General features: G+C 53.4%; 1 protein-coding gene across 6 annotated transcripts in view; it reads left to right on the top strand.

Annotated features, from left to right (window-relative positions):
- Iqsec1 (IQ motif and Sec7 domain ArfGEF 1) overlaps positions 1-25,744 on the top strand; it is a 336,067-nt gene that overhangs the window by 220,856 nt on the left and 89,467 nt on the right. The window contains exon 1 of one of the 6 annotated variants that reach the window (XM_045153619.1): positions 14,320-14,751. The exons of the other annotated variants lie outside the window; for them this stretch is intronic. Coding sequence (XP_045009554.1) covers positions 14,684-14,751 — 68 coding nt within the window. The 5' untranslated portion in view covers positions 14,320-14,683. Of the gene's footprint in view, positions 1-14,319; positions 14,752-25,744 lie in introns of those variants that run through there. 6 annotated transcript variants of the gene reach the window in all.

The following is a 25,744-nucleotide window of genomic DNA, read 5'->3' as shown; positions in this document are numbered from 1 at the left end:
CGGGCACAGCCGCTTGGCTTATCGCCTGATGCCATATTTCATTGTTTAAAACTGCGACCCCAAACTTACAAAGTATGAAAAGGGTGTTTTGCAGACAATGCATAATTAACCACTTCTAAACGCAGGGTGTGCCAGCCTCCCTTGAAGCTGTTAATTACTCTTCATTAGGGATCTGAAATTAATGTAGGATGATTCTGGATTCCCGCCAGTGGCTGGGCCAGGGAGGAGCCAAGGGCTTCTTTCTACCAGAAATCTAAGCCTGAAGTGTTCACGGGAGCCCCTGATTTCTGTTTGGTAAGGAACAGACTGCAAACACCTTGGTCATGGTGAACAGTAGATCTTCTCCCATGTCTTTGAGACCACCAGACCTAGGGGCACTTTTGCTAAATAGATTGGATTCAGAGAAAATGTGGCATATTCTTTCCGGCTTGGATTTGTGACTCCCTCCAGCCACATCCCGCCCACTCCCCAGAGCCAAACCCCATAGGACCTCTGATCTGATGTCTGTTTCCTGGACACAGTTGTGTAACTTTGCTAATGAAAGGATTGTTTTACATGTTTGAAACTCTAGATGCATAGTAGCATAATCTACTGTTGGCTTTAGATGTTTTGTAATTGTGGTAGGATACGTGTAGCATAAAATCCACCTTAAAAATATCAGGGCTCACTGTAATGACTGGCCCTGAATTCTTGGGTACAAGAGACCCTCTTGCCTCAGTCTCCAAGTGCTAGGAACTACTGAGCCCAGCCAAATACATACTTTTTGCACTCTCTCTCTCTGTATGTTTGTGTGGTGTGGGGTGTTATTTCTATGTATGTGAGCACGTTTGTGTGTGCAGTGTTGATTTTGAGTGTCTTCCTTATTTTCTGAGACAAGATCTCTTACTAAACCCTCTCTGCCCAGCCTTTTAGGTGGGTGTTGGGTCCTCATGCTTGTGTGGCATGCAGTTTAGCTGCTGAGCCATTTTTGCAGCCCCACAAATCTTAACTGTTCCTTCATGCTCAGTTCAGCAGCAGGGAGCACAGACACCCCTACCATCCATCTCTAGGACTTTCCCAACTTCCCAAACTGAAACTTTGCTCCCTTTGAACACTAACTCCCCGCCCCATCCACCTGCAGACACCATGCTCCTTCCACCTCCGTGGATTTGACTGCTCTAGGGAACCTCATCGAAGTGGAATCCTATGGTGTCTGTCCTTGACTGGCCAGCTTCTTCTAGTCAGCATAACGTCACCTAAGGTGGTGGTGGTTGTATCATATCCCAGCTTCTCTTCCTTTCTCATGCCAAGACCTTTGCCCGTCTACCTCCTGCTTTGCCTCTCTGTTCATCCACTGAGGGATGCTTGGCTTTGGTGAACAGTGCCACCGTGAAAGTGGGCATGCCAATCACTCTTCAAGAACCGACTTGGTTTTCCATTCCATGTTTTAGTGGTCTTCACCTGGTACTGACAGTGAGCTCAGGGCCTCGTGCCTGCTAGGCAGTTACTCTACCACTAGATGGGAGGCAGCTCGCTCAACATCTCCCTGGTAAGATCCGTCATGACTCTGTGTGAAGCTTTTATTCATTCATTCCCTTTGGTCTATTGGATTCCAGTATACAAATCTTCCCCATTTTAAGGCTAGAGCCAGGGCCGTGATATACATTCTTGTCCCATCTCATTGCTCTTGAGTGGCGGTGTTCCTGTTGAGTTTTACCAGGGTGCCAGCAGTAAGTGAGAGTCCGCCTCACATTTTCGCTGCGCTGTGTTAAAAGTTATATGATGTAGGCGGGCATGGTGGCACAAACCTTTAATCCCAACACTTGGGAGGCAGAGGTAGGAGGATCACCGTAAGTTCAAGGCCAGCCTAAGACTACATAGTGAATTCCAGGTTAGCCTGGGCTAGAGTGACACCCTACCTCAAAACAAAACAAAACAAAACAAAAGTTATGTGACATTTTCATTGTGGCAAAAAGAGAAAGAGGGAGATTATGGTGGTCTGAATGAAATGTCCCCCATAGGCTCATGTGTTTTGAATCCTTGGTATCAGCTATTGGCAACATGGAAAAGTTGTGGGGCATTTGGGAGGTGGAGCCTTGCTGGAGTGAGTGAGTCACTGGGGGCAAGCCTTGAGGTTGATTTGTCCAGCCCCACTGGACTCACTCTTGACTGCTATTTCCGGGCTGATATGTCAAGACTTGACACCCCAGGTGTCTGCTCTGCCATGTTTTCTCCACCATGGTTAAGCTTTGGTTGGGTGTTTTGTCACTACTGCAGAGCAGAACCGGTTTGCCTGTGGTGTGGGACTGCACTCACAGCTCCTGGCATCACATGCCCAGAGCAGAGTGAGGCAGAGTCCACTCCTTTGGCTGCAGGGTTCTAGGTCCCCAAAGTGAGGGTCCTCATGGGAGCTCTTATTCTACCTACACACTGTGCGTCCCTGCTGTTTAGGGGAGATGGTTCACAACTTAAATGCAGTGTGAGGAAGCTTGTTTTGGAAAGTGCTCCATGGACTGCCATCATGGTATGGGCTGCAATGAGCTCTAACACATGGTTCCAGGAAGATAGACTGGCAAGGCTTCAAGGGCACCTCTACCCTCACTGGAACCACTAGCTTGAGAGTGTCTGGCCAGCAGGATCAGTGTAGCAGGGGGCAGGGCAGCTCAAAGGACCCATCTGGCTGGCCTTTGATGCCATTGTTCAAGGGGTACACACGTGTGCTAGGCACTTGTTGTGGCCATCTCTGAATCCTAACAACAGCCGTGCGCAATGGACACTGTCCTGCTGGGGTGTGAGTCAGTGGCAGAGAGCTATCCGACATGGGTTCCATCCCCAGCACTTCCTAGGGGGGAAAAAAAAAAACACAACGAAGGAAAAAGGAAATGATGTTGTTATTTTCCCATATTTCAGACAAGGAGACTGAAACCAGAGAGGTTAAGTGACCTCCCTAAGGTCACACAGATGGCATATGATTAACTTACCCAGGCGATTGGCTCCCCTGTGCTGCTTCAAGTATTATCCATGTGAACTAACTCCCTGACTCCATAGAACTGTCCCAGTGTTTATGGCTGCGTAACAAATGACTTGAGGACCTAGTGGCTTAAATCAGCTTTTCTGGGCTGCTCCGTTCAGTGTCCCCTAGAGCATCTTGGAAGCTGGCCATTGGATTCCTAGACATGCCACTCACTCACCCCCCGCCCTCCCCCTCCCCTCACACCCACCAGCTCCCTTACCTGGCGTTGCTGTTGGCTGCCAGCCAAGACCCCTTCGTGGGGCTCTCCATGTGGCCCAGGCTTCTTCACCCCACAGTGGCTGGGTTCCAAGGGTAACTGGCCTGAGAGGAGTCCAGTAGAAACTCTATCGCCACTTGTGACCAGCTCTCAGGTGTTACCCAACGTTGCTTCTTCTATACTGTCCTTGGTGTTGGGGCTGCCTGGTCCCTGGGAGGACACCAAGGCTGACTGGAAGTGGCAGGGCTCTGGCAGAGCCTGTGGGGAGGAGAGACTCACACCGGTGAGCACAGCAAGTCACTTTTTCACCCTGAACCCCCCCTCGGTGGGGGGGGGGCGCCTGCAATGGACTCCAGAAGGGCATTGAAGGGATCCTGGGGCCCAGGTGGTACTCAGTGAGTCCTAGGTGTTCCGATCAGTGATGGAGCACATGCACGTCAAGTGTGGTGATTACTGAAGAGTGGTCGCTTCCTCCAGGAAAGGAAGGGTTCTGAATGAGTTCTTGCCCAGCTCACACAGGGAGGTAGTGTTCTGGAACATATAAATGGTGAGAGCAGGCATGACACCCAGTAGGAGCTCAGGGAGAGCAACAAGTATCAGCCTTAAGGGGGTCCGCCACACCACTTTGGCAGGGTGCGGCTTAGCAGGAAGCTGGCTAACTGGGTTAGGAACGAGGGCAGGAAGTGCTGCTCAGGGACCCCATGGGCATGCTCACAACTGCTCAGGTCATGTCCCACATCTTCCTTCACAGGAGCAGGAGGTAGGAAGGGCCTCCAGGGACCCCATGGCCTCTGGCAGGGTCACAGCCTTCTATGTTGTGTGTGGGAGAGGCTGGTCCCTGCTCACTGGGGGTCTGGGGTAGGGGTGGGAATGTGCATGCTGGGTAGTGAAGGGTGCCCAGTGCTTCCGACAGCTGTCCTCCCACGCCAGTCACTCTGGCCAGAGCAGTGAGGCGGGCATGGGTGAGAAACACAGCAGAGGATCAGCATGGCCCAACTACCAGGGCCCGGGCACAGCCACACTTCCGCAGCTTGAATCCAGTGAAGCATTAATTAAGAGTCAGGTGTCCAGAGCCTGCCTTGCCCAGTCGCAGTGCTAAGAGAGAAACCTGTGTCCTTAGTGGGGACGAGGGCATGTAGAGCCAGCCATTGCCGCAAGTGAGCTCTGGGCCAGGGGGGCCTGCACCTCAGCCTTTCTCCTCCCCAGGCCCCCACTCCGCGGATGTATTCCTCTGGGGAGGTAACCTAAGGGTGGGAAGATGGAGTTGAGCTCATGGAATGCAGATCTAGGGGGACACTGCTGCTGGCAAGACCTCGCCAGGGTCCCACGACACACACTTGTTGCCTTGGCCATTGCTGGATGGAGAAGTAAGAAGATTATGCCAGCCAAGATGGCCAGCTGTTGCAAAGTGGGAAAGTGCTACTGGGTCCCTTCTGCCAAGGCCAGCTGTGGGCTGACCCAGCATTCCTCTAATTTTCCAGTTTCCTGTATTAGAGTCATGACCCTCCACTCCCCCAGAGTGCAACCTTTTGGAAAATTGGATCTTTAAGGACAATTGAGGTAAATAAAATGATCAGGCTGGGTGGGCCCCTAATCTATCTTCTTTTAAAAAAATGGGGGAAAGTGTGTGTATACGTTTGTGTGTGAGGGTGGGCACAGGTGTGGAGGTACGAGGATGACTTTGAAATGTCAGCGCTTGCCTTCCAACCTTCTTTGAGGCAGGCTCTCATGTTCACTGCTTTTGTGAGGCGAGCTGGTCCCCAAACTTCCAGTGGATTCTCCTGTCCCTGCCTCCCTTCGTGCTTTTAGGCATGGCTGGGGTTTCAGACATCTGCCACAGTGACCCGCTTTTTGCGTGGTTCTTGGGTTCTGCAGTCAGGTGCTCATGCTTGCTTGGCAAGCACTTTTTCCACTGAGCCATCTCCCTATCCCCCTGCCTCTTTTCAGACACACACGGGAAGACCATATGTGAAGGCTGATTTTATGTGTCTACTGGGCAGGGCCTTAGAGTGCCCAGGCATATGGTCTAGGTAAGTTTGGGGGAGAGTTTCTGATGAAGTTAACATGTGAATCAGTGGACCACGGACAGCAGGTGGTCTTCCATTATAACCGCAGCTCTTGTTTGATCAGACACCAGGAATATCTCCTGCCTGACTGTCTAGCAGCTGGGACATTGATATTTCCCCAACTTTAGACTCCAACTGAAACATGGCCTCTCAGGTCTGGGCTTGTCAGCCTCTGTGCTCCTGTGCATGGTTGGATGGATGGATCTATCTATATATTCTGTCTACATAGACACATATATAACACTACATTGTACGCAAAGCAAGGACAGGTCCAGAAGAAGCCAGCCCTGCTGACACCTTTATTTGTACTTTCAGCCTCTAGAACTAGGAGAAAATCAGGTTTCCGGTGTAAAGCTGCCAGGCTGTGGTCCTGTGCCTGTCATCTTTTGGTTTGTGCTGCTGTTAACGGAATACCCAGAATGAGAGTGTTATAAAGAATGGAGTCCCAAGCTGGGCATAGTGGCTCACACCTTTAATCCCAGCGCTTGAGAGACTGAGGTAGGAGGAAACACTATGAGTTCAAGGCCAGCCTGAGCCACAGAGTGAGTTCCAGCCCAGCCCAGAATGGAGTGAGACCCTGCCTCAATAAAGCAAAAACAAAAACAAAAAGCAAAACACAACAACAACAACAAAAAGAACAGAGCCAGAGCCCTTCCTCTCACAGTTACTGGTGGCTGAAAGCCCACGGTCAAGAAGCTGCATCCAGTACCCCATGGTAGAAGGGCAGGGAAGCCGGAAGGGGAAGGGGAGAGGAGACTCATCCTGTCCTCAGGAGCCTACTCCAGCACCCCCCACCCTCAGGATAGCAGCAGGCATCCATTCAAAGGACAGAACCTCCAGGACTGCACCACCTCTGACACCCCCCTTCAAACCACAGCAACAGTCTTCACATACTAATCCTAGACTTCCCCTTTTCTCTGTGCAGTAGGCTTGAGGCCCCATCTTTTCAGCTTACCCTAGGGCTCTGGAGCATGTGCCCGGGTCCCACATGTCACAGAGCCCACGTGCTGGGCCGTGGAGGCTGGGGCTGGCACTGGGGAGGCGAGTGAAGCCCTCACCCAGGGCATGGAATTTAAGGGTGTGCCAAAGGCCCTAGCCACGAAGTAAACAGAATGTCATCGTTTGAAGTAAGCACAGGCTGTGGTTTGTCTTACCACCCTGTCATTGCACAATGGGAGCAGTGATTTCCAAAGGGGCCACAGTGTCCAGACCTAAGGTCCTTGTGTGCCAGTAGGCCTGATTTCTGAGGGTCGTAATGATGTGTGAGCAGATCTACAATGTGGGACTTGACAAGACTTGGTTAACCGTATCTACTTGGTTCAAAATATGGGACATCTCAGTGAGTGGTCCCTAGGGCTGTTTAGTATGTACAGTGTTCAATGCACACCGGTTCTTGGTATGTAGAGGTGCTTTTTAAGCTGTGATTCTTCATATGTAAAATGCTTGGTGCATGTAAGTGCTTGGTATGTAGTGGTACTTAGTATGTAGGGGAGTGGTCAGCACATACAGACCCTTGGTACTTAGAGATTCTTGGCATGTAGGATGCTTAGTACATAGGGGTGCGTAATATGAGGGCGTTGCATCAGGCTCTGTTGTGGCTCCCCCCATGCTCCTGCTGGCCCCGAGCCAGCCCATCCACAGGCATGGGGAGAACGAGGAAGACGCGTGACAGCACCACAGGGCTCCCTGTGCCAGGTCCTGCACTGCCTACCCACAAAGGGTCTCACGTGTGTTCTTGGAAGTCTGCCCCAGAACTCATGTCACCCCGGACATTTATGCAGACACGGCTGAAGAATGGCAGGTGGAGGGGTCACCATGTCAGTTGGCAGCTCCTTGAGGTCTGAGGAGAGGACATAGCTGCCTTGAGTCGGTGTCGTGTCCTGCTTCTGGAAACTGGCGCTGGGCCCATGTCCCAGAGTGTCCTTGGTTTTAGGAAGACCCTCCACAGCAGTAGGGGATTGGGTGGGAGACTCACTCTCGGAATATCAAAACTGTGTATGTGTGTTACAAAGAACCCATGCTAAAGCAAACAAATAGACTTGAGCCAAGGGGGCGTGTGGTGTGGACTATGGAGGAGCTCCCCTGCCTCCCTCCGCTTCTGAATTTACAGTTAACTCAGAACACGCAGCTCCCAACAGAGGGCCAGTCACACCTGTTCTTGCTCTTTAAAAAAAAAAAACTATTTTTAATTAAAAATTATTAGGAACTATGGACAAATCACATGTTGCTCTCATTCCCCTCTTCCCATATGCCCCTTCCTTTCCCCCATTCCTCTTGCTGCTCCTGGAGCCTTATGTCTGACCTCCTTTCCCTTGATCCTCAGCTCCAGGCAGCACGTCCTTGTCAAGTTCTCTAGGATAGTACCACTGTCTTCTCTCCTTTCTCAGCACCCTGATTTCCTTTTTTTTTTTTTTTTTTTTTTCCTTTTGTCAGTGCTGGGAATTGAACCCAGGGTCTTGTATATGCTAGGCAAGCACTCTACCACTAAGCTACATTCCCAGTCCTGATCTGTTGTCATTGTTGTTATCTATCTTGGTTGCCTAGCACCTGTGTCTTTCACCCCCTGCTTCCAGAGGCCTGGCTAGGAACAATGAGAAGGCCAGATAATCACAGTCTAGAGGTCAGAAACCCTATCTGGCTCTCTGCAGATTTTCCATGTGCCCTGCCCCATTGAGAACCTCTGGGTCTTCACCTGTGCAGAAAGCTCTGAGCTGCCGTGAATGGGGAGTCCCCCAGCAAAGCCCTCTGTGCTGCCACACAGGACCAGTTCCAAGCCCCCGAGCCAGGCTGAGGTGGCCCTGTGCCCCTGTGCTTGTGAACAGCAGAAGAAGGTGGCCGTGTGGCCTTTGCTGCAAGCAGAGCTTGTGGGGGTGGCCCTTGGACAGGTAAACTCACTCCTTTCCCAGTTTTGTCCCCAAGTCAGGCCAGCAGCACCTTTGGCAGGAAACAGTATCTGCCTGAAATTGAGTAGCATTGTCTAGTTTTCATGGTAACCTCTACTTACAACAAGTGATGCTGGTTTTCCACTGAGCGAGCGATATAAAGTTTCCTTTTAAAAGAAATGTGCTGGAGTCTGAACGGCAGCTAACTTACTGTTTTACTTTGTTACTAACTTTGTTGTTGGAATGGGGAAATGTGTTTGGTAGGTACTGTGGGTTGAGGGGACCTCAGGTTCCCACAGTGAATCACCCTCTTGTGAGCTGAGCTGGCTTTGCGCCCCACAGTGGGCTTCTTCCCGCCCACTCCACGCTCCCTTGGGTGTTCTTCTTCCCAGCCGGGCGCTGAAAAGTCTTCCTCTGCATCAGGTCTGGTCCCGAGAGGCTCCCGAGCAGCTCTCCTGTATTCATTCCTCTTTGGAGAAAGGGGCTTGTTCTATAGCCCTGGCTGATTTGAAATTTACTATGTAGCCCAGGCTGGCCCTGGACTCCCAGCATTCCTCCTGCCTCAGTCTCCTAAACCCTGGGATTATAGGCATGCTCTGCCAGCTCAGCATTTTTTTTTCTTTTTTTTTTTTTTTTTTTTGTTCTTGATTCTAGTACTTACTTGTCTTCTCACACCTCACACCTTTAGGATTTGGCAGAGTGCCTTCCCTGGTGTCATTTATCCTGTCCCTGAGTCTCCTGTAGCTCCTGTTAACAGGAGAGCTCACAAAGCCTAGTCAGACCTGAGTGTCTGCTTCAAAAAGGAGGGCAAGGGGTGGGAGAGGTGGCTCAGCCATTAAAGGCACTTGCTTGCAAAGCCTGCAGGCACAGGTCCTGTTCCCTGGTACCTTCGCAAAGCCGGAGCAGTGAGTGGATGAGGCCAGAGGCCAGGAGGCTAGAGAGGAGGGGACAGCAGCTCTTCCTCCTGAGGAGACTCACAGGCACACTCAGACACACAATTCAGAAGCAGGTTCCCACTCACCTGAATCCAAGGTCCTCTCCGTTCAGGGCAGGACTGGAAGAGGATGCCTTTTCTCCTTTGCCTGAGAGTGAGCTAGGGAGTGGCACAGCTGGAAGCAAGAGGCTTGAGGTTAGACACTGAGAAGGACTTCCAGAGCAGCTGCAAATCAAGCTGCATGGCGCTTATCCAGTTTGTTTCAAGCAGAATGGCTAAAGCTCCATTCCATTTCTACCCTTTAGTCCTTGTGTAACCCAGGCGTGCATGCAGACCTCTCTGCACCTTAAGTCTCTTTGCTGTGTAGAGAAGGCCTTAGTAACCGCCCCCCCCCCCCCAAGGACTGGCCAGAGAAGTGAGTTTGGGGCATAGAGCACCAACTACAGTGATCGGGCAGTGACCAGTCTCAGCAAGAAGGAGGTGCTTCTCCTGTCACTGGGATGAACAGGAACCCTCACCCCAGGAGTTTCAAAGACAGCCACAAGCAGGAAACTAGAGCCTGAGGGCTGGTGGAGAGGGGCTTTTTTAGTTAGAATTCACCTTGCAAAGGCTCTGTACCACATCAGTGCCTTCTTGGGTTTCCCCTCCCCCTTTGTTCTGTGGGTGGAGACACAGCTATTAGAAAGAGACCCAGAGGGGCAAGAGAGATGGCTTAACTGTTAAGGCGCTTGCTTGCAAAGCCTGAGGACCCAGGTTCAATTCTCCAGGACCCACATAAAAGCCAGATGCATAAGGGGGTACGTGCATCTGGAGTTTGTTTGTAATGGCTAGAGGCCTTAGCACATCCATTGTCCCCCCCCCCCACCTCTCTCTCTCTCTCTCTAGTAAATAAATAAGAAAGAAAGCCGGGCGTGGTGGCACACACCTTTAATCCAGTGCTCGAGAGGCAGAGGTAGGAGGATTGCCATGAGTTTGAGGCCACCCTGAAACTACATAGTGAATTCTGGTCATCCTGGGCTAGACTGAGACCCTACCTCAAACAAACAAAGAAACAACAACAGAAGAGACCCGGAGGATGCCATGGGTGTATAGCTTAGTGGTATGGAAAGACAGGCCTTGGAGCCAGGCCCTTGTCGGAGGCTAGATCTGGTGTTTCCCTGCTACATGAGCTTGGCTAAATCACATCACCTCTCTGAACCTCCACCCTGGGAGAGAAGAGGTAGGCTGAGACTTCTGTTGTGGGTGATGTCTGATTTCCCTATGTGGCATACACATGAGATCTAGAAAGAAACACACTGGAGGGCTCGTTGTTTCCACCGTGGCTGGTGATTGACTGGGCTTCCCAGGCTCCACCTCCACAATGGGCTGTGCTGGGTGAGGACCTTAGTGAGTTCCTGAGGGACAGCCCTGGAAAAGCTCCCTACCACCCAGCCATGTTTGGAGTTGCCCCTGGTCCTGTCTCTCCCTGCAGCAAGACTCCTTCAGTCTATGCAATTGTCCTCAGGCTTCCTGCCGGCCTAGCCTCTGGGGACAGCTGGCAAACAGCCCAGATGGTGAACGGGCCCTGGGCCCAGACCCCACCCCGGATCCACCCTGGGTAGGTCACGTCCCCTCTCTGGAGTACAGTTTCCTCAGTAGCAGAATGAAAGACAGGGACCAGGGGAGAGAAGAGCCATGAATTCATTCATTCATTCCACTACTACTCATCCATTAATTCCAGCTCTGGGCCCAATCCTAGGCTGGAGACATGAGAAACTGAGATACAACTCTCACCCTCACCTCCCTCCAAGTCTGGTATTTCAGTCCCACAGGGACAAGAAGAGGGCCTATGTACCCCCTAAAGCTGGAACAATCTTAGTTAGCTTCCTGGGGTAGGTGACAGCTACATCTTGAAAAACAAGCAACCCCAGGGATGCAGGAGTTGCCTGTGGCTCGCTCTTAGGAAAGGTCTGCCTTTCCGACTTCCAACACATCCAAGCCCTTGTCCAGTCCTGCAGACCAGCCTTGCCGCAGGCCTCACCCCCTGAACAGGGCACTCACCCGTGATCCCCCTGTGGTGGCCTCTGTTCCCCTCCTCAGTGTGTATATCCTCAAGCCCAAGGCTGCCCTCAGGCCCACTGACCTCTCTCAGGGAATAAATATGGCCTTTTCTATGCTTGGGTGGTAGTGATTTCATCCTCTGGGGGCCATATGAGTCAGGGTTGAGGGTGGGGGTTAGCTAGCTCGCCACAGTTTTCAAGCAGGCCTCCCTCCCTTCCCCGCCTGTGCTTGTCTGCCTGTGTCCTTCCAGGGCAAGAGGGAGCAGTTTTCACTGAGCCCTGTGGGTTCACACTCCCATAGCACAGGGCCCTTCAATGACAGCCAGCCATACTCACCAGGAATTCGTTCTATTGGTGCTGTCCCAGGACCATGACATCAAGAAGGGCACTCCTCAACCCCACTAGTTATGATCTGCTTGCTGCTCCTCCCTGTGGCCAGGACAATGGCATCCTTCTTTCCACCTCTGAGAATGGCAAGCTGGGGTTCCGGGAGATGGGACAGCTCAGGTGGGCAAGTCCATGAAGAATGGGGAGTCTGCCCTGAGCCCAAGGAGAAGCCACTGTGGGGTGGGGAAACTGTGTCCGCCTTCAGAAATCCTGGAAGCATGTGGGCCCTGGTTTCCTCATGGGAGCCCAGGCTGGAGTGCAGCTTGGTGGCAGAGCATTGCCCAGCGTGCATGAAGCCTGGCATTCTACCCTTAGCACCGCACAAGTGAAAGAGGAGGAGCCTGACCCACCACTCGGCTGGTGAGAGGTCAGGGAGGACGCAACTGGAATAGGTGTAGAGATCGCAGAGAACTGCGCACACCCCAAGCCAGGCTATTGGGCACTCTGCTGTGACAGCCTCGGCCTGTCTCAGCTCACTGGCACAGTGGGATGGTACATGTGGACTATGTTGGCAGCTGTGGAACTGGGACGGAGCTCAGTGGTAGGGTACTTGCCTAGTATGTATAAGGCCGGGTTCCGTCCTCACCACTGGAGAAGGAGGAAGGGGACGGTCCGGGAAGCCACAGCTACCCTACCCTGTAAAGAAGACAGACATGATACTCATGGGAAGGAGACGGGCAGAGTCCAAGGAGGAATGCAGTGGGGCCCAGGCCCTCCAGGAGTTTTAGTGACTGACACCCACAGGGCCTTGGGCCTCTAATACCTGACAGAGACTCCTGCCCTCCCCATCAAATGCCTGCCTTGGCTTGTGTCTACTACACAGCAGATGTATAAGGGACATGTGAAAAGTACTCTTCCCGGCTAATGACACAAGTGGCCCTGGTGCTAAGTCTAGGACCAGAATATCTGTCCCCGAGCTGTGGAGCTCAGGAGATAGAGGAAAGCAAAGCCTGGCACTCATCCTGGGTAATGCAGGGCCTTGAACCTGTCGGGACCCCTGCAGATCCCCGGCCATGGACGGAAGCCTGGGAGCCAGAGGAGAGGAGGCTCAGCAAGGAAGACAACTTGTGCGGGACCAGGGGCCAGCTCAGGCCTGAGGGGAGGGAGGGAGGGAGCTGCTGGGTGCATGGGTGCCTGGGTGGGATGAAGGATGGAGGGAATGGATGGACACATGAGTGGATGGAAGGAAAGAAAAAAGAAAAAGAAAGATGAAAGGAGTGGAAAGAAGAAATAGAAGGAAGCAGAGAAAGCTGAAAGGGGATGAGTGGAAGGAAGGGGGAGGATGAGCTGCTCGTGTGAATGAGAGCCCATATTGCTGAGTTCTAGATAGCAGAAAAAAATGTAAGCAGAAGTTGTCTGTACCTCAAAAGATGTTGAGAAAACTCCCCTTACTCAGAAGACATTACAGCAAACCTAGTCTGAGAAGAGCTGGGGAGTTCCCTCATGTCAGTCCCCCCCCCCCCGCCCCCCTCCATGACAGAGTGGACAGCCTTGAAGGGAATGAGCCTGCCATCACTGGTGCTGTCCAAAGTAGGCTGAGCCTGGCTCCCATGAGTTCCTGAGGCAGATGGGATCTGTGGGGCTTGAGAAGCCTCCTTTGGTGAGGAGGAGGCACCCCCAGGAGGCAGAGCCTTTGTCAAGAGCTACCTTAATTTCAGACACAAGGATCCTTCTTGGCTTGGGAATGGATGGCTGCAGCTGAAGTTCTCTGCTCTGAGAATCTGTGGCAGAATTCCCATGTGAATAGGCCGAAGCAGGGTCCTGAGGACAGGGACAGTGTCCTGAGGTGGAGTGTCTGTGGGCAGGTGGTGCTACTTCTGAATATAGATCTCCTCAGGTGACCTGCAACCCTGGTGCCAGGCAGGTTTTTTGTTGTTGTTTTGATTTTTTGTTTTTGTTTTTGTTTTGAGGTGGCCAGGGTTTAGCAAGGTTCTAGGCTCTGGGTCCACTAAGTGGTCCTCTAGGTCTCTGCCCTTTGGGAGACTTCCTGGGGGTTGTGGATGAAGAGAAGTCATTCTCTGAGGTAGTGGCCTTGGCCTGTGAGTCACTGTCCCCAGGGGGCCCTGCCTGGGAAGCCCCAGCTGCCAACCCTGGGCTGAGCCTCGCAGCAGCTGTTGAGTGGGTGGGCTCCAGCTGGGGCCCCAGTGTGGAAACGCCCAGAGTCCTGCCCCTGCTACCCAAAAGAGAATGGCCCTCACCCCATCTCTCTAGCAGCCCTCCTTCCTAGGTCTGCGACCTGGAGTGAGTGACTTTCCCTTTGTACCTCAGTTTCCTTACATGGTTAAGACAATAGCTGAGATCCACTTTGTGGGCCACGGGGTGTAGCAGGACCACGTGTTCACGATCTATGGGGAGTTTATTCCCTTGCCCGGGGCTCCTGCAGCGGGACGCTGAGGCCGGAGAGGGCTGACCACAGCTTAGCAGCACGCAGCACAGTTTGGCCTGGCCGGTGCTGGGGAGCTGTGTCGTGGTCCTGATGGGGCCTATGGAGAAACCAGCTGCTGTCCTAAGGCATAGCCTGCTTCTGCCTTCATTTCCTGCCCCCAGTCGACCCCAGGCTTTTTTTTTTTTTTTTTTTTTCTGGAGCCAGCAGCAAAGTAGACCCCTCTCAGCCCTATGGGCTGGGCTGTGGCCGTGGGGCGGTGTTGGGTTTAGGCCTCTGGGGACTAGCGGAGGATGTGAGCCCGCCCTCGACTCCACAGCCTCCCTCCCTCGGTGCTGCCTCTCCAGTCCCACCCCAGCCTCTGGACGCACTGGGCGGGCGGCTCCGAGGCTCCTGCACTCCCGCTCTCTCCCTGGCTGGGTGGACGCCCCTCTCTGTCCCACCCCAGTGACTCACTACTCCTCTGGCCCTCTGCCACCCCTGTCTCTTGGCAAGCAGCAGCCACGGGGTCTAGAGTGTGAGGGACGCTTAGTGTCGAGAGGATCTGGAGCAACAGGACAGGGCAGCGGCAGAAGCCTGTTCTGGGACAGCACTGCTAAGGACCCGCCGTGGCCCCGTGGGAGCCAGGGCTTCCCCTAGCTTTGGGCCTTTTTTTCCCCTTGCATCATGAAGAAGGAAGTGACCTGAGAGCTTGAGACTACAGCCAGTCCCTGGCCAGGAGGAGGCCCAGGGTCCAGGGCAGCGGCCAGACCCCTTGGCTGCCTACTCCCCACCAAGCCAGGCATGAAGGGTGATGGCAGTGCCGTGTGGGGCCTTATGTGGAAGTACTGCATCTCCGTGAGGACCCTCAGGTACCAGGGAGGGGGCGTGGAGGTGGCGGTGCCCTCTATCTTGGAAGGGCTGGCCAGGTGAGGGACTGCCAGGTCCCCCAGGGAGCAGGGATGGAGGGCAGGAAAGGCTGCCCCTGGCACCCATGGAGAAACTTGGAATCTGCCGGCCAGGAGCAGCATGGACCAACAGTGTGTGCGCTGCTGTTGCCCACCAGGGAAGGAAGGCCCCTAGAGGTTCAGGGTATAGGCGGCATTTGTTACATAACACACAGGCACTGGGTTTGGCTCAGTTATGAGAATTTTGACCCCGCCCCTATCTTCCCAGGGCCTGTTAGGCTTGGGTGACATGGGACTGACACGCCTTCAGTGCATAGCTGTGTGACCATTTCATGTAACATCCACATCAGTCACCCCATGGCCAAAGAGCTCAGCCCTGAGTCAGGCACCAGGCATAACGCTAGCTTCAGCATTCTCAGACATGTGCAGTGGCTTTGCCTCTCTGGCCCAACTGTCCTGTCCACAGAGGTTTGGTGTGAGGATGAAATGAGAGAATAATGTATATAGATAGAGTCAAGGCCTGGCCTGTCCCCAGCATCCAGCAAGTGTCAGATAGAAGTGTTCCAGCTGCGATTCTGTTACCCTGCCTTCTCAGAGGCCTCCAAGGGGTGCCTGGAAGGTGCTCCTGGATGGGAGGAAGGTGGAGCAAGGCTCTCACCTGGGGACCGGGCTCACTGGGCAAGAGGACTGCCTGAGCTTGGCTCCAGACTAAGGAGCAGTCCAAAGGACTGGACTGGACCCAGAGCAGGAAGCCCCGGGGTCTTGAGCAAGACTGGGACACCTTCCCTATGGAGGTGTACTGCAGGGTCCATTATTTGCACATAGGAGGACCTAGCTGGCAGCCACCCATTTGGAACGTGTCCTATGTTGTGGATACCTCGTAAGGGCATGCATTTTACTTAAAGGGGAAGTTGTTTACAAAAGATAAGAATTGAAGGGTTCTCCTTTCTGTCCACTCTCACAGCCTAAATTATAAACTAGATAAACGTTCCTGTCCCTTCTCCCTTTTCTTCTCCCTCCCTCCCTCCCTTCCTTCCTTCCTTCCTTCCACTTTTCCTTCTCTCTTCTTCCCTTTTCTTCTTTTTTCCCTCTTTTCTTGCTTCCTCCACAGACTATTTGTGGTCATTTACAGGAAATCCTACAGTGAAATAATGGGCCATCTAGAGCTGGGAACGAGCGTAGTTCAGAGTAGGGCATCATAGGGCATATAGCTCAGTGGCAGAGCTTTTGGCTGCAGACTAGGACATTATGACCCAGGGTGAGGCGATGATGTGATGATGGTAAGTACAAAGCAGAGACAGGCAGTGGCCTAAGGTCTGTCTGGTGAGGTAACATCTGCTGAGCTTTCCAGAAGCCTCGGGGGAAGGGGGAATGCAGCCACACAGTTCACCCCCACTTTACTAGGAAGCATAATAGTGCAGTGGCCACAGTCACTTTTCTGAGAGACAAGTGTGGCCAGGTCCTGGGATGGGGGAGCCTTGGGCTTGGACAGGATGAGGAGCCGAGCAGACAGTAAGGGCTGAAACATTCTGTTGGAACGGGGGTGCCAGCTGGCTGTAGGAGTGACAGACAGAGTTCAGCCTTGGAGTGATTCACTGGGCACCATGCTCTGTCTCAGACCATGATGGACCTCCTCGGTGGGGTTGGGCCAGGCCAGGCTGGGGCTGGGGCCTCCGGCCAGTGGCTAATACACTCTTCCCCTCAACTGCAGCAGGGTCCTTCTGCTAACCATTCTCGCCTGAGACTTCTAGGGATTGCTGGGGAACCTTCGGGGCTATTCACAGGGTATAGTGAGCCAGTACAAGGAGGTCCCAGGTCCCCAGGGAAAAACCCCTTCCCTCCTGAGTGGCTGTCTTCCCAGGTGGTCTCTGTCTGCCTTGCCTTCCTCATCCACAAAATGGGGAAAATTACACAGCTCTCTGCAGGGCTTGGGAAGTACACACTGAATGATTGTGGCCACTGGTAGCTAGACTGGAAGAATGCAGGCTATAGCCACAGGGGAGTCACCAGTGCTGGCCAATGGCCACTTCACCCTCAGTGAAGCTTGGGGTGGGCGACGCACCATGAATCACACTGGGTTTGCCTTCAGTCCCACTCTTTGCTCCTGGGCTTAGCTGGGGAGGATGAGCCTGGGGATCTCCAGGAGACATGTACTAGACTCTTACCCCACATTGCTGCCCCCCAAAAAAAGTCAAGGTCACCCCCTCCAGCCAGATAGGCAGCCATCCACCCAGAGCTGGCTATAGGGGGATCCCAACCCCCTGACTGCCCTGCTAAGGAGACCTGAATAAGCAGATCTGCAGTGGGGCGGAGTTGGCGTCTACCCCGGGACAAATTGGAGGGTTGCACATAGTTTTCCACTTGCGTCTTTAGATTTCCCTCTGCATGAGCCCATCACCTCTGGCTGCGTCCCACTCACATCTGGAAAAGAGCGAGGTGTGCGCAGAGCTGCCACTGCTGCTGCCGCCCAATGAGCCCTGGCCCTCTGCCAAGGGGATCTGAGGCTCCAGGCCAGGAGCAGGGGTTTAGGAGCATGGGGTGGGGTCTCCACAAGGGCCATGCCGGCTCCTGCTAGCCTCTGGGCCTGCCAGCAGGAGTGCCAGCCGTGACGGGTGCAGAGCTCAGGCACGTGAGGTGCACCCTTGGTGTGTTGCTGGACCTCATGAACCTATTGTCTTCACCTGGGAAAAAGAGGTGAACCTCTCCAAGGGGGTGGGCTTCAGGGCAAGATTAGCAGTGAACTCGGGTGGCATAGGTGGGGCACATGGGAAAGACTGGGCTCTTCTTTCCACCACAGTTCTTTCCTTCCTCTGTCTCAGTGTAGGCAAGGCAAGAGGGCAGAGAGGGAGAGAAGGCCACATGGCAACCTGACTCTGCCCTTTTTACTGCAAGTAAAATACATTCTGAAGACTGCCCAACAGGATGGATGCCTGTGAGCCTATCCCATGAGCCTGCCCACTAAGGAGCAGCCGGGCCTGTAGGTGTTTATTGTCCTCATGACTGTGACTAAACCTCAGTTTCCTCAACCATTAGCTGAGACTGGGGGGGGGGGGGGATGACACGGTAGTGCTCTCGGCTGTATGTGGCTCTCAGCAAGCTCCCACTCCTCCCCTCCCCTTCCTGCCAGGTGGCCTGTTGTTCCTCACAGACCTCATCCTGTCTCTTGTCAGGCCCAAGAATTATTTTTGCATCTCAGTGTTATTTGGGGAAAGGAAGATAGTTTTATGCCTTCATAGCTCAAGGGGCATCTGAGTCTCCTCAGCTGGACAACCCCTGAGGCATATAGGCTTGGGTGCTGGTCAGGGTGGCGCTCAATTGATAAGACCCACCCCAGGCCTCAAAAGCCCTGCCCTCTCCTGCTGCAGCTGCTTCTGGACCAGAGAGCTGGGAGCAGCTGGCGGCCAAGCCCCCAGAGCTTCTCAGGAACTTCCTTGCTCATCAGCCATCTGGTACCCCCCACGGGAGGCCAGTGGACGCTGCTCCTCCCAGCCTGGGCTGTGCCTGCCCGGGCACCTCTGACATTGGAGATGTCTCTTCCACTTGCAGTTGCCTCCTCCCTTACCATGACGCCTGCTAGCCCTGCACTCTTGGTCCCCAACCCATCTGCTGCCCCATCCTGACGGAGCCCGCAGTAGCTAGGATTCCTCAGTCCCCTCCCCATCCGTCTCAGCCCTAGGAAGTCCTGTCCCGTTAGGCAGAACTCAGAGAGTATAGCATTAGGCAAGAGATTGGAGGCAGAGCAGAGACACCTCTTCCCTCACTTTCTCTGGGCATTGTCCAAGCCCACAGGAATTCTCCCATGGCTGCCTCAGCCCTACAGGTCTCCCCCTCTGTCTGCTCTCCTGACCTCCCCCCCACCCCATTGGAACTAAGATCCTCTTGCCCCAGCTTCCCAGTGCTGGGATTGCAGGGCTCCAGAACCCCCTTACCAGGCCCGTGGAGTCTCAGTGCATGGCGGCTATCTCGTCTGGATCAACCATGATGGTTGTGCTCAGAAGAGGTTCTCACTGGCAGCAGCTGCTGCCTTATAAGGGCCACTGTCCCCATGCAGGGGAGCCACCAGGGCACCAAGGCTCTGCCTTCTTTGTTTCCACATGCAGCCATCAGGGAGGCACTTCTTGGTTGAGTCACACGGGTGGAAATTATTCTCTTGCTGATGGGGGAACCTGAGAAACTTCGCACATGGTCCAGAGCCTTCCTTGTGTCAGGTATAGAGCATTGGCTCAGTACGTGCTGTGTGCTGGCCCAGTACATGCCAGGGCCTGGGCTGTAACAGTGAGTAAAGTAGAGGGTCCAGGCCTCAAGTAGCAGATGTGTAAGCAGGGGAGACAGACAGACACACACACACACACACACACACACACACACACACAAAACAGACGGGTGAAAGCATCTTCAGATAAAGGCCACTGCCTAGAAGCTAACTGTGGGAGGGGTGAGTGATGGCGGGTTGGTCAGAAAGACCTCTCAGGAACTTCTGTCAGAAGATGAGTGTTATAGTGCAGTACCATCAGTCACAAAGGATGTAAGTCCCCACCTAAGCTGGGTGACCCTGAAATTTGTGCCAAAGGAAGGGAGCCAATCATAAAGGCCACATTGTGAATGAGACCATTCCTAGAACTATACAGGACGGAAAAGGCTACAAAGACAGAAAGCAGAGTAGGGGCTGCCCAGGCAGTGGAGTAGCGACAGATAATGGCCTCATTTTATTTTATTTTATTTTATTTATTTTATTTAGGGAGACAGAGAGAAATGGCACACCAGGGCCTCAGCCACTACAATTGAACGCCAGACACTTGCGCCACCTAGTGGGCATGTACAACCTTATGCTTGCCTCACCTTTTCTGCATCTGGCTTATATGGGATCTGGAGAGTCAAACATGGGTCCTTACGCTTCGTAGGCAACAGCCTTAAGTGCTAAGCCATCTCTCCAGCCCCTGGGTTAATTTTAAAGTGAGAACCAACTCATGTGGTGATGGGTACACACGGGCACCCACAGGTTCACTGTAATTAGCACACAAGTTGTATCCAACTACAAGCTGGGTGTGATAGTGTGCACCTTTAATCCTAGCACCTGAGAGGGAGAGGTAGGAGAATTGCCATATATTTGAGACCAGCCTGAGACTACATAGTGGAATTCCAGGTCAGCCTGGAGGAGAATAAGACCCTATCTCGAAAAACAAAACAAACAGGGCTTGAGAGATGGCTTAGCAGTTAAGGCATTTGCCTGCAAAGCCAAAGGACTCTGGTTCAATTCTCTAGGACCCATGTAAGCCAGATGCACAAGGGGGCACATGCATCTGGAGTTCTTTTGCAGTGGCTGGAGGCCCTGGTGCGTTCCCTCTCTCTCTCTCTCTCTCTCTCTCTCTCTCTCTCTTTCTCTCTCATAAGTAAACAAATAGATAAATAAATAAATAAAATATTTTAAAAGAAGAAAAACAAAATACACAAAAAATAGGTGTCCACCACCATGCTCAGCCTTAAATAAATTGTATCCAAATACAGTGGTCTGAGAAGGTGGCCTTGTGTTGATGGAAAGAATGAACTTGTGGAGACCTGGATGAGAACATTCTGGGCAGAGGTCACAGCAAGTGTACAGGCCCCAAGGCAAGAACTACCTGGTGTGTATGCAGATGGAGATGGAGGCTGGGAGGTTGGGCAGCGGTGGGGAAGGAAGTGGGCATGGCCAAGCTCTGGTGAGGACATGCCCCACTTCCGGGGTGGGAGGACAGGCCAGAGTTTTCAAGGGGATTAAGACTGTTTCCTAGTAACCACTGTTTCTGTGAGGACATGAGACCTCAGGGTTAGTGTGTGTGGGTGGAGGGGGAGAACCACAGTCTAGGTGGTTGACACCCAGAGGAGACAGCCTGGGGGCCGGTGGCCAGCAGCAAGGGGGATTCAGATAGGAACAAGGTCACTCTCCAAGGGGGTGAGGGAAAGGCTCTCACCACACCAGGCCTGGAAGGTGGCTGCCAGGAGGCAGCACAAATGGGCAGGGGCCGATGGAGAGGGCCCTCTAGCGGGAGCCCTGTGTGGAGAGGGCCACTGAGTACGTGGAGGCCTCAGAGGACCTGCTTGGCCACCCCGCTCCATCCGTGCCACCCCTGTGCCCCATTTGGGCCTAAGCTTTCAAAGTAACTAGGACACCTCTTTGAAAGACTCAGGCTGGCCCACAGGGGGACCATAGCGCCCATGTGTCCAGAGACCCAGCCGGGGCTTGGCACTCTGAACAAAGCAGCCTGGCCGAAACTGGAGTGGCCACGAAATGGGATCAGCCACAGGAGGCTGGCCAGGCAGCAGCTGTATTATTTATTGGCTTTGGCTGTCCAATGAAGCCACTTGAACTGGCCAGTCCTTGAAGGAGCTCCCTGGGCAGTGTCCCACAGGCACAGGGTGCTGGCCCCCTCGCCCTGGGGCGGGGCTTCCTGGATGCCAGCTGAGCTGGGAGGAAGTCAGACGTCAGGGCTGTGGTGGGGAGGGCCCGCGGTGGGGAGGGCCTGTGGTCCGTCCCCAGGGGCCAAGGAGAAAGGCCAGGCACTGACTCCAGGGAGACCTCCAGCCCTCCCCTGTAACACCGTGAGTACCACCTGCCTGGGGCGGGACCCGTGAGGGGCAGCCTGCAGGGTTCCTCTTCCGTGGAGCTGCCTCTCTGCCTCTTTGGTGCCAGCTGAGCTGTGCCCTGGGACCCTAGGCGCTTCTCCTCGGCTGCCTGAAGGGGAGGCTTAGCCCCAAGGGAAAACTCTTCAGCAGCAGCCTTGGCCATCAGGTCAGCTGGGCAAACCTGGGCCTGGGCTTGCAGGAGACCCATCAGCCCACCCAGACTGTAGGTCAGTTCTGTCTGGGCCTTGACCCATACTTCATAACTGGACAAACTGAGTCACTAGGATGCAGTGGCCTCAGACTCCGGGTGCATGGTTGGGGTACCTTCTGTCCTCCACTACTACCCTCCCTTGGGCCCTCAGAACACAAAGTTTGAAGGCTCAGGGGCAGAGGAAGGCCTGTCCAGGCTCTGGACTGGGGTTTCTGACCATTGGGGAAAATTGGCGTTGGGAAGACCCTTGCCACACCCCTAGCCATTTCTCCACTTGGCCCTGGCCCAGTGCAGCTGCCCCTCTTCCCCCCAGCTAAAAACCACCTGGCAACTAACAATTCAGCTTCTTTCATTGCTTTCTGAAACCTCTTGGGGGAACCTCAGGCGGAGACAGTCTGGGGGACAGTCCCTGAGAAATGTACCTTGGGAAATCCCCAATGGTGACCGGGCACCTGGGCTCTCCCAAGGGAGACTGTCTACCCGGCAGTCCAACCAAGTGTTATGACACCCTGGGAAGGGAGGGCTGTCAGCATTGCTTCCTAAAAACCCAGCTCCGAGATACGGGGACACGGCAGAGTCACACGGCTAGTGGGTTTGAGGTAACTGGAGTTTAAATACGGAGGGACTCTGGGCCTCTCCAAGTACTGTGCAGCCTTCTGTATGGGATGTGAGGGCAGAAGACAATGTTCTATTACTTCTCTATCATTAGGTATGTTTTTCCAAGGCCTGTGCTCCTGTCAGTAGGACCCTTAGATCCAAGCCAGGGTAGGGAAGGCTCAGCTGTGAGAGTGAGCACTTCCTGGCCACTCTCTGAGCTTGGCCAGCAAAAGCCCTCCTCTTCTGACTGATTGCTGAACTCCCGTGGTCAGCCGCCTGCAGCCACCGAATTTCAGGGCTCCAGGGCACAGAAGTGGCCTGGCCAGGTAAATGTAAGACCTTGTGTTCAAGCCCCAGGTCAGTATGATCCAAAAGAGGGTGCCCACAGGGACCTCCCCTGTGAGTTGGCCAGGTGGGATTGGAAGCTCTTCAGCACTCAGTGATCCTGTGTGTCCGCGTACTTCGTCATTTTAGTTCTCAATCACTTGACAAGCAGCTATTGGCCACTTACTACATGCCAAGCAGCATCTTGCCTGTGGGAATTTGAAGGTGGTAACGTGGCCATCCCCCTTGTTCTTCTGGTATAGGGGACTCAAAAGACGCAACAAATGCCCATACAGGCAGCAGGACAGTGGGTTTGAGGAGGCAAGTGGCACCGGGCAAGAGACAGATGGCAAGGCAGAGGGGAGGTTTGGGCAGTTTTCATTCTACATCATACCTCTCGGCCATCAGAAAGCTGAGGGTCAGTAGGGAGGTTCATGGTATGAACAAACCAGTGCACCACATCCAGGCCAGCGTGACTTCAAGCTTCCAGGACAGAGGTGGCAGAAATGGAGCAAGGCAGAAAGAGAGTCCAGGCTGTGCCCCGAGGGTAGGGGCATTGAGGCAGGATTGGTGGTCTGGAATTTGCTGCTGGTTAAAAGCCTGTACTTGGTGGCATGAGTGTCCACTTTGCTATTTTCTTGGTATGTTGACCTTATGATTTTACCTCTTAGGACCTCAGTTAGTCAAGGGGACCTTTTTTAGTTGCAAGTGAGAGAAGGCCAAAACAAAATAGGGGCAAACAGAAGAGGGACCTCAGTGGTTCATAGAACTGAAAGGTGTACAAATAATGGCTTCAGGAGTAGGCGGATCCAGGGCCTGAGCTTATGGATTTGGTCTTTTCCATATTCACCTTTGGGCCTTTCTGGCTCTATACCTGGCATGTGTGGAGTGTTTAGAAAAACCTTAGCTATATGCTTTCATCCAGTGGTTACCTCCCCTGTGACAGGCCAGCTTCAGGACACTGGTTTAAGTGAGCAATACACATACATTTCTGTTTTGAGGATGTTTGCTTTGCCCTGGGGGAGGTAGGAGAAGAAAAGAGGAAATTTCTACACAGGGCAATCAAGGCTGAGGAAGAGGTGAGCTCAGACCAGAGGAAGAACCATTACAGTTCTCTGCAGGGTATTCCTGGGGATAGCAATTGGCTGGATTTTGATAGCAGTGGAGGATTGGGCCTGGGGAGTGAGAGCCCATTGGCAGGAGTCACTGGAGTCAATTCAGGATCACACATTGGGTGTGTGTGAGGGGGGGGGTGCAGTGCTCAGTGTCAGGAGCACTCATGGGGGATTCAGAGTCAGGAGCATACATGGGGGATTCAGAGTCAGGAGCTCACATGGGGGATTCAGAGTCAGGAGCACACATGGGGGATTCAGAGTCAGGATCACTCATGGGGGATTCAGAGTCAGGAGCACACATGGGGGACTCAGAGTCAGGATCACTCATGGGGGATTCAGAGTCAGGAGCACACATGGGGGATTCAGAGTCAGGATCACTCATGGGGGATTCAGAGTCAGGAGCTCACATGGGGGATTCAGAGTCAGGACCTCACATGGGGGATTCAGAGTCAGGATCACTCATGGGGGATTCAGAGTCAGGAACCCTCATGGGGGATTCAGAGTCAGGATCACTCATGGGGGATTCAGAGTCAGGATTACTTATGGGAGATTCAGAGTCAGGAGTTCACATGGGGGATTCAGAGTCAGGAGCGCTCATGGGGGATTCAGAGTCAGGAGTTCACATGGGGGATTCAGAGTCGGAGCACTCATGGGGGATTCAGAGTCAGGAGCACACATGGGGGATTCAGAGTCAGGAGCACTCATGGGGGATGCATAGTGAGGAGCACTCATGGGGATTCAGAGTCAGGAGCACTCATGGGGGATTCAGAGTCAGGATCACTTATGGGGGGATTCAGAGTCAGGAGCACACATGGGGATCAGAGTCAGGAGCACTCATGGGGGTTTCAGAGTCAGAATCACTCATGGGGGATTCATAGTGAGGCTCTCTCAAGGGGGATTCAGAGTCAGGATTACTCATGGTTGGATTCAAAAGTCAGGAGCACTCATGGGGGATTCAGAGTCAGGAACACAAATGGGGAATTCATAGTCAGGGTCACTCATGGGAGATTTAGAGTCAGGAGCTCACATGGGGGATTCAGAATTAGGATCACTCATGGGGGAGTCAGAGTCAGGAGCTGACATGGGGGATTCAGAGTCAGGAGCTCACAGCTCAGTGCTGGGATGGGGAGGCTGAGCCAGCATGCAGGTGAAAGACAGCCCTGTATGTAGCCCAGTGGTATAGTTTTGCCTGGCAGGTGCAAGGCCATGGGTTCCATCCCCAGCCCTTGAAGGGATGCAGAGTGGCCTTGGCAGCAGCCATGAAGATAGAACTAACATTTACTATAGCCAGGCACTCTCCATATGCTATCTCGGTTTACCACCCAGCAGTACTGAGAGCTGCTTGGCCTCTTTGCAGAGAATGAGCAGTAGTTTCTGGATCCTGGGCTGGATTTGGGTGGGATTCAAGCATTGGATTAGCTCCATGGTCTCTGACTGTGGAGTCCCTGTCAGAAGGGCTATTGGGCTGTCATCCATGGTGAGGACATATGGGGAAGTCACCATGCCCAGAAAAGGCATGTGTTGAAACACCTTCCCAGCAGGCCTCCCGCTGAGCCGCTGGTCAGCAGAGGCAAACATGGTCGGTGTGAAACCAAGACATGGGAGTGGGCAGGTTGGGTGTGGAGTGTGAAGCAAAGGCCCCTGTGCAGAAGTGTGAATGGACAGAAGCCTACTGGTGAGCAGTCAGGGGTGATAAATGTTCCCAGTACCTTCTCCCCTGCTCCCCAGGGTCTGGGTGAGCAGAAGAAAAGCTGAGTGGGGTGCAGGGCTGTGTACTGTGACCCCTGGGAAGTTCCTAATACTCCTCAGAGCCCTGCCTTCCTCCTCTGGGAAGTACGTAACGTCTCCAAAGTCAAGGTTAAACAACATGATGTCAGGCATGCCCCAGTGGTGCCAGCTCAATGAATGGCTGGGATTAGCCTCCCTCGCGATACGGTAGGATGTCAGTTTGAACTGTCTTTAAACGTTATTAGATGACCATGGTCACCTGAGCCGCTGAGAAGCTGGCTCAGCTGTGTGTCCCCAGGTACTCTTATTCAGCCCTGTTGTATGCCCACGGTGAAGTGGAGGTGAAGTATGAAATGTGTCTACTCCTTAGCCAGTCTGCAAG

Source organism: Jaculus jaculus, chromosome 6, assembly GCF_020740685.1.
Source record: "Jaculus jaculus isolate mJacJac1 chromosome 6, mJacJac1.mat.Y.cur, whole genome shotgun sequence".
Taxonomy (NCBI): domain Eukaryota; kingdom Metazoa; phylum Chordata; class Mammalia; order Rodentia; family Dipodidae; genus Jaculus; species Jaculus jaculus.
This window is presented reverse-complemented; position numbering and strand designations above follow the sequence as displayed.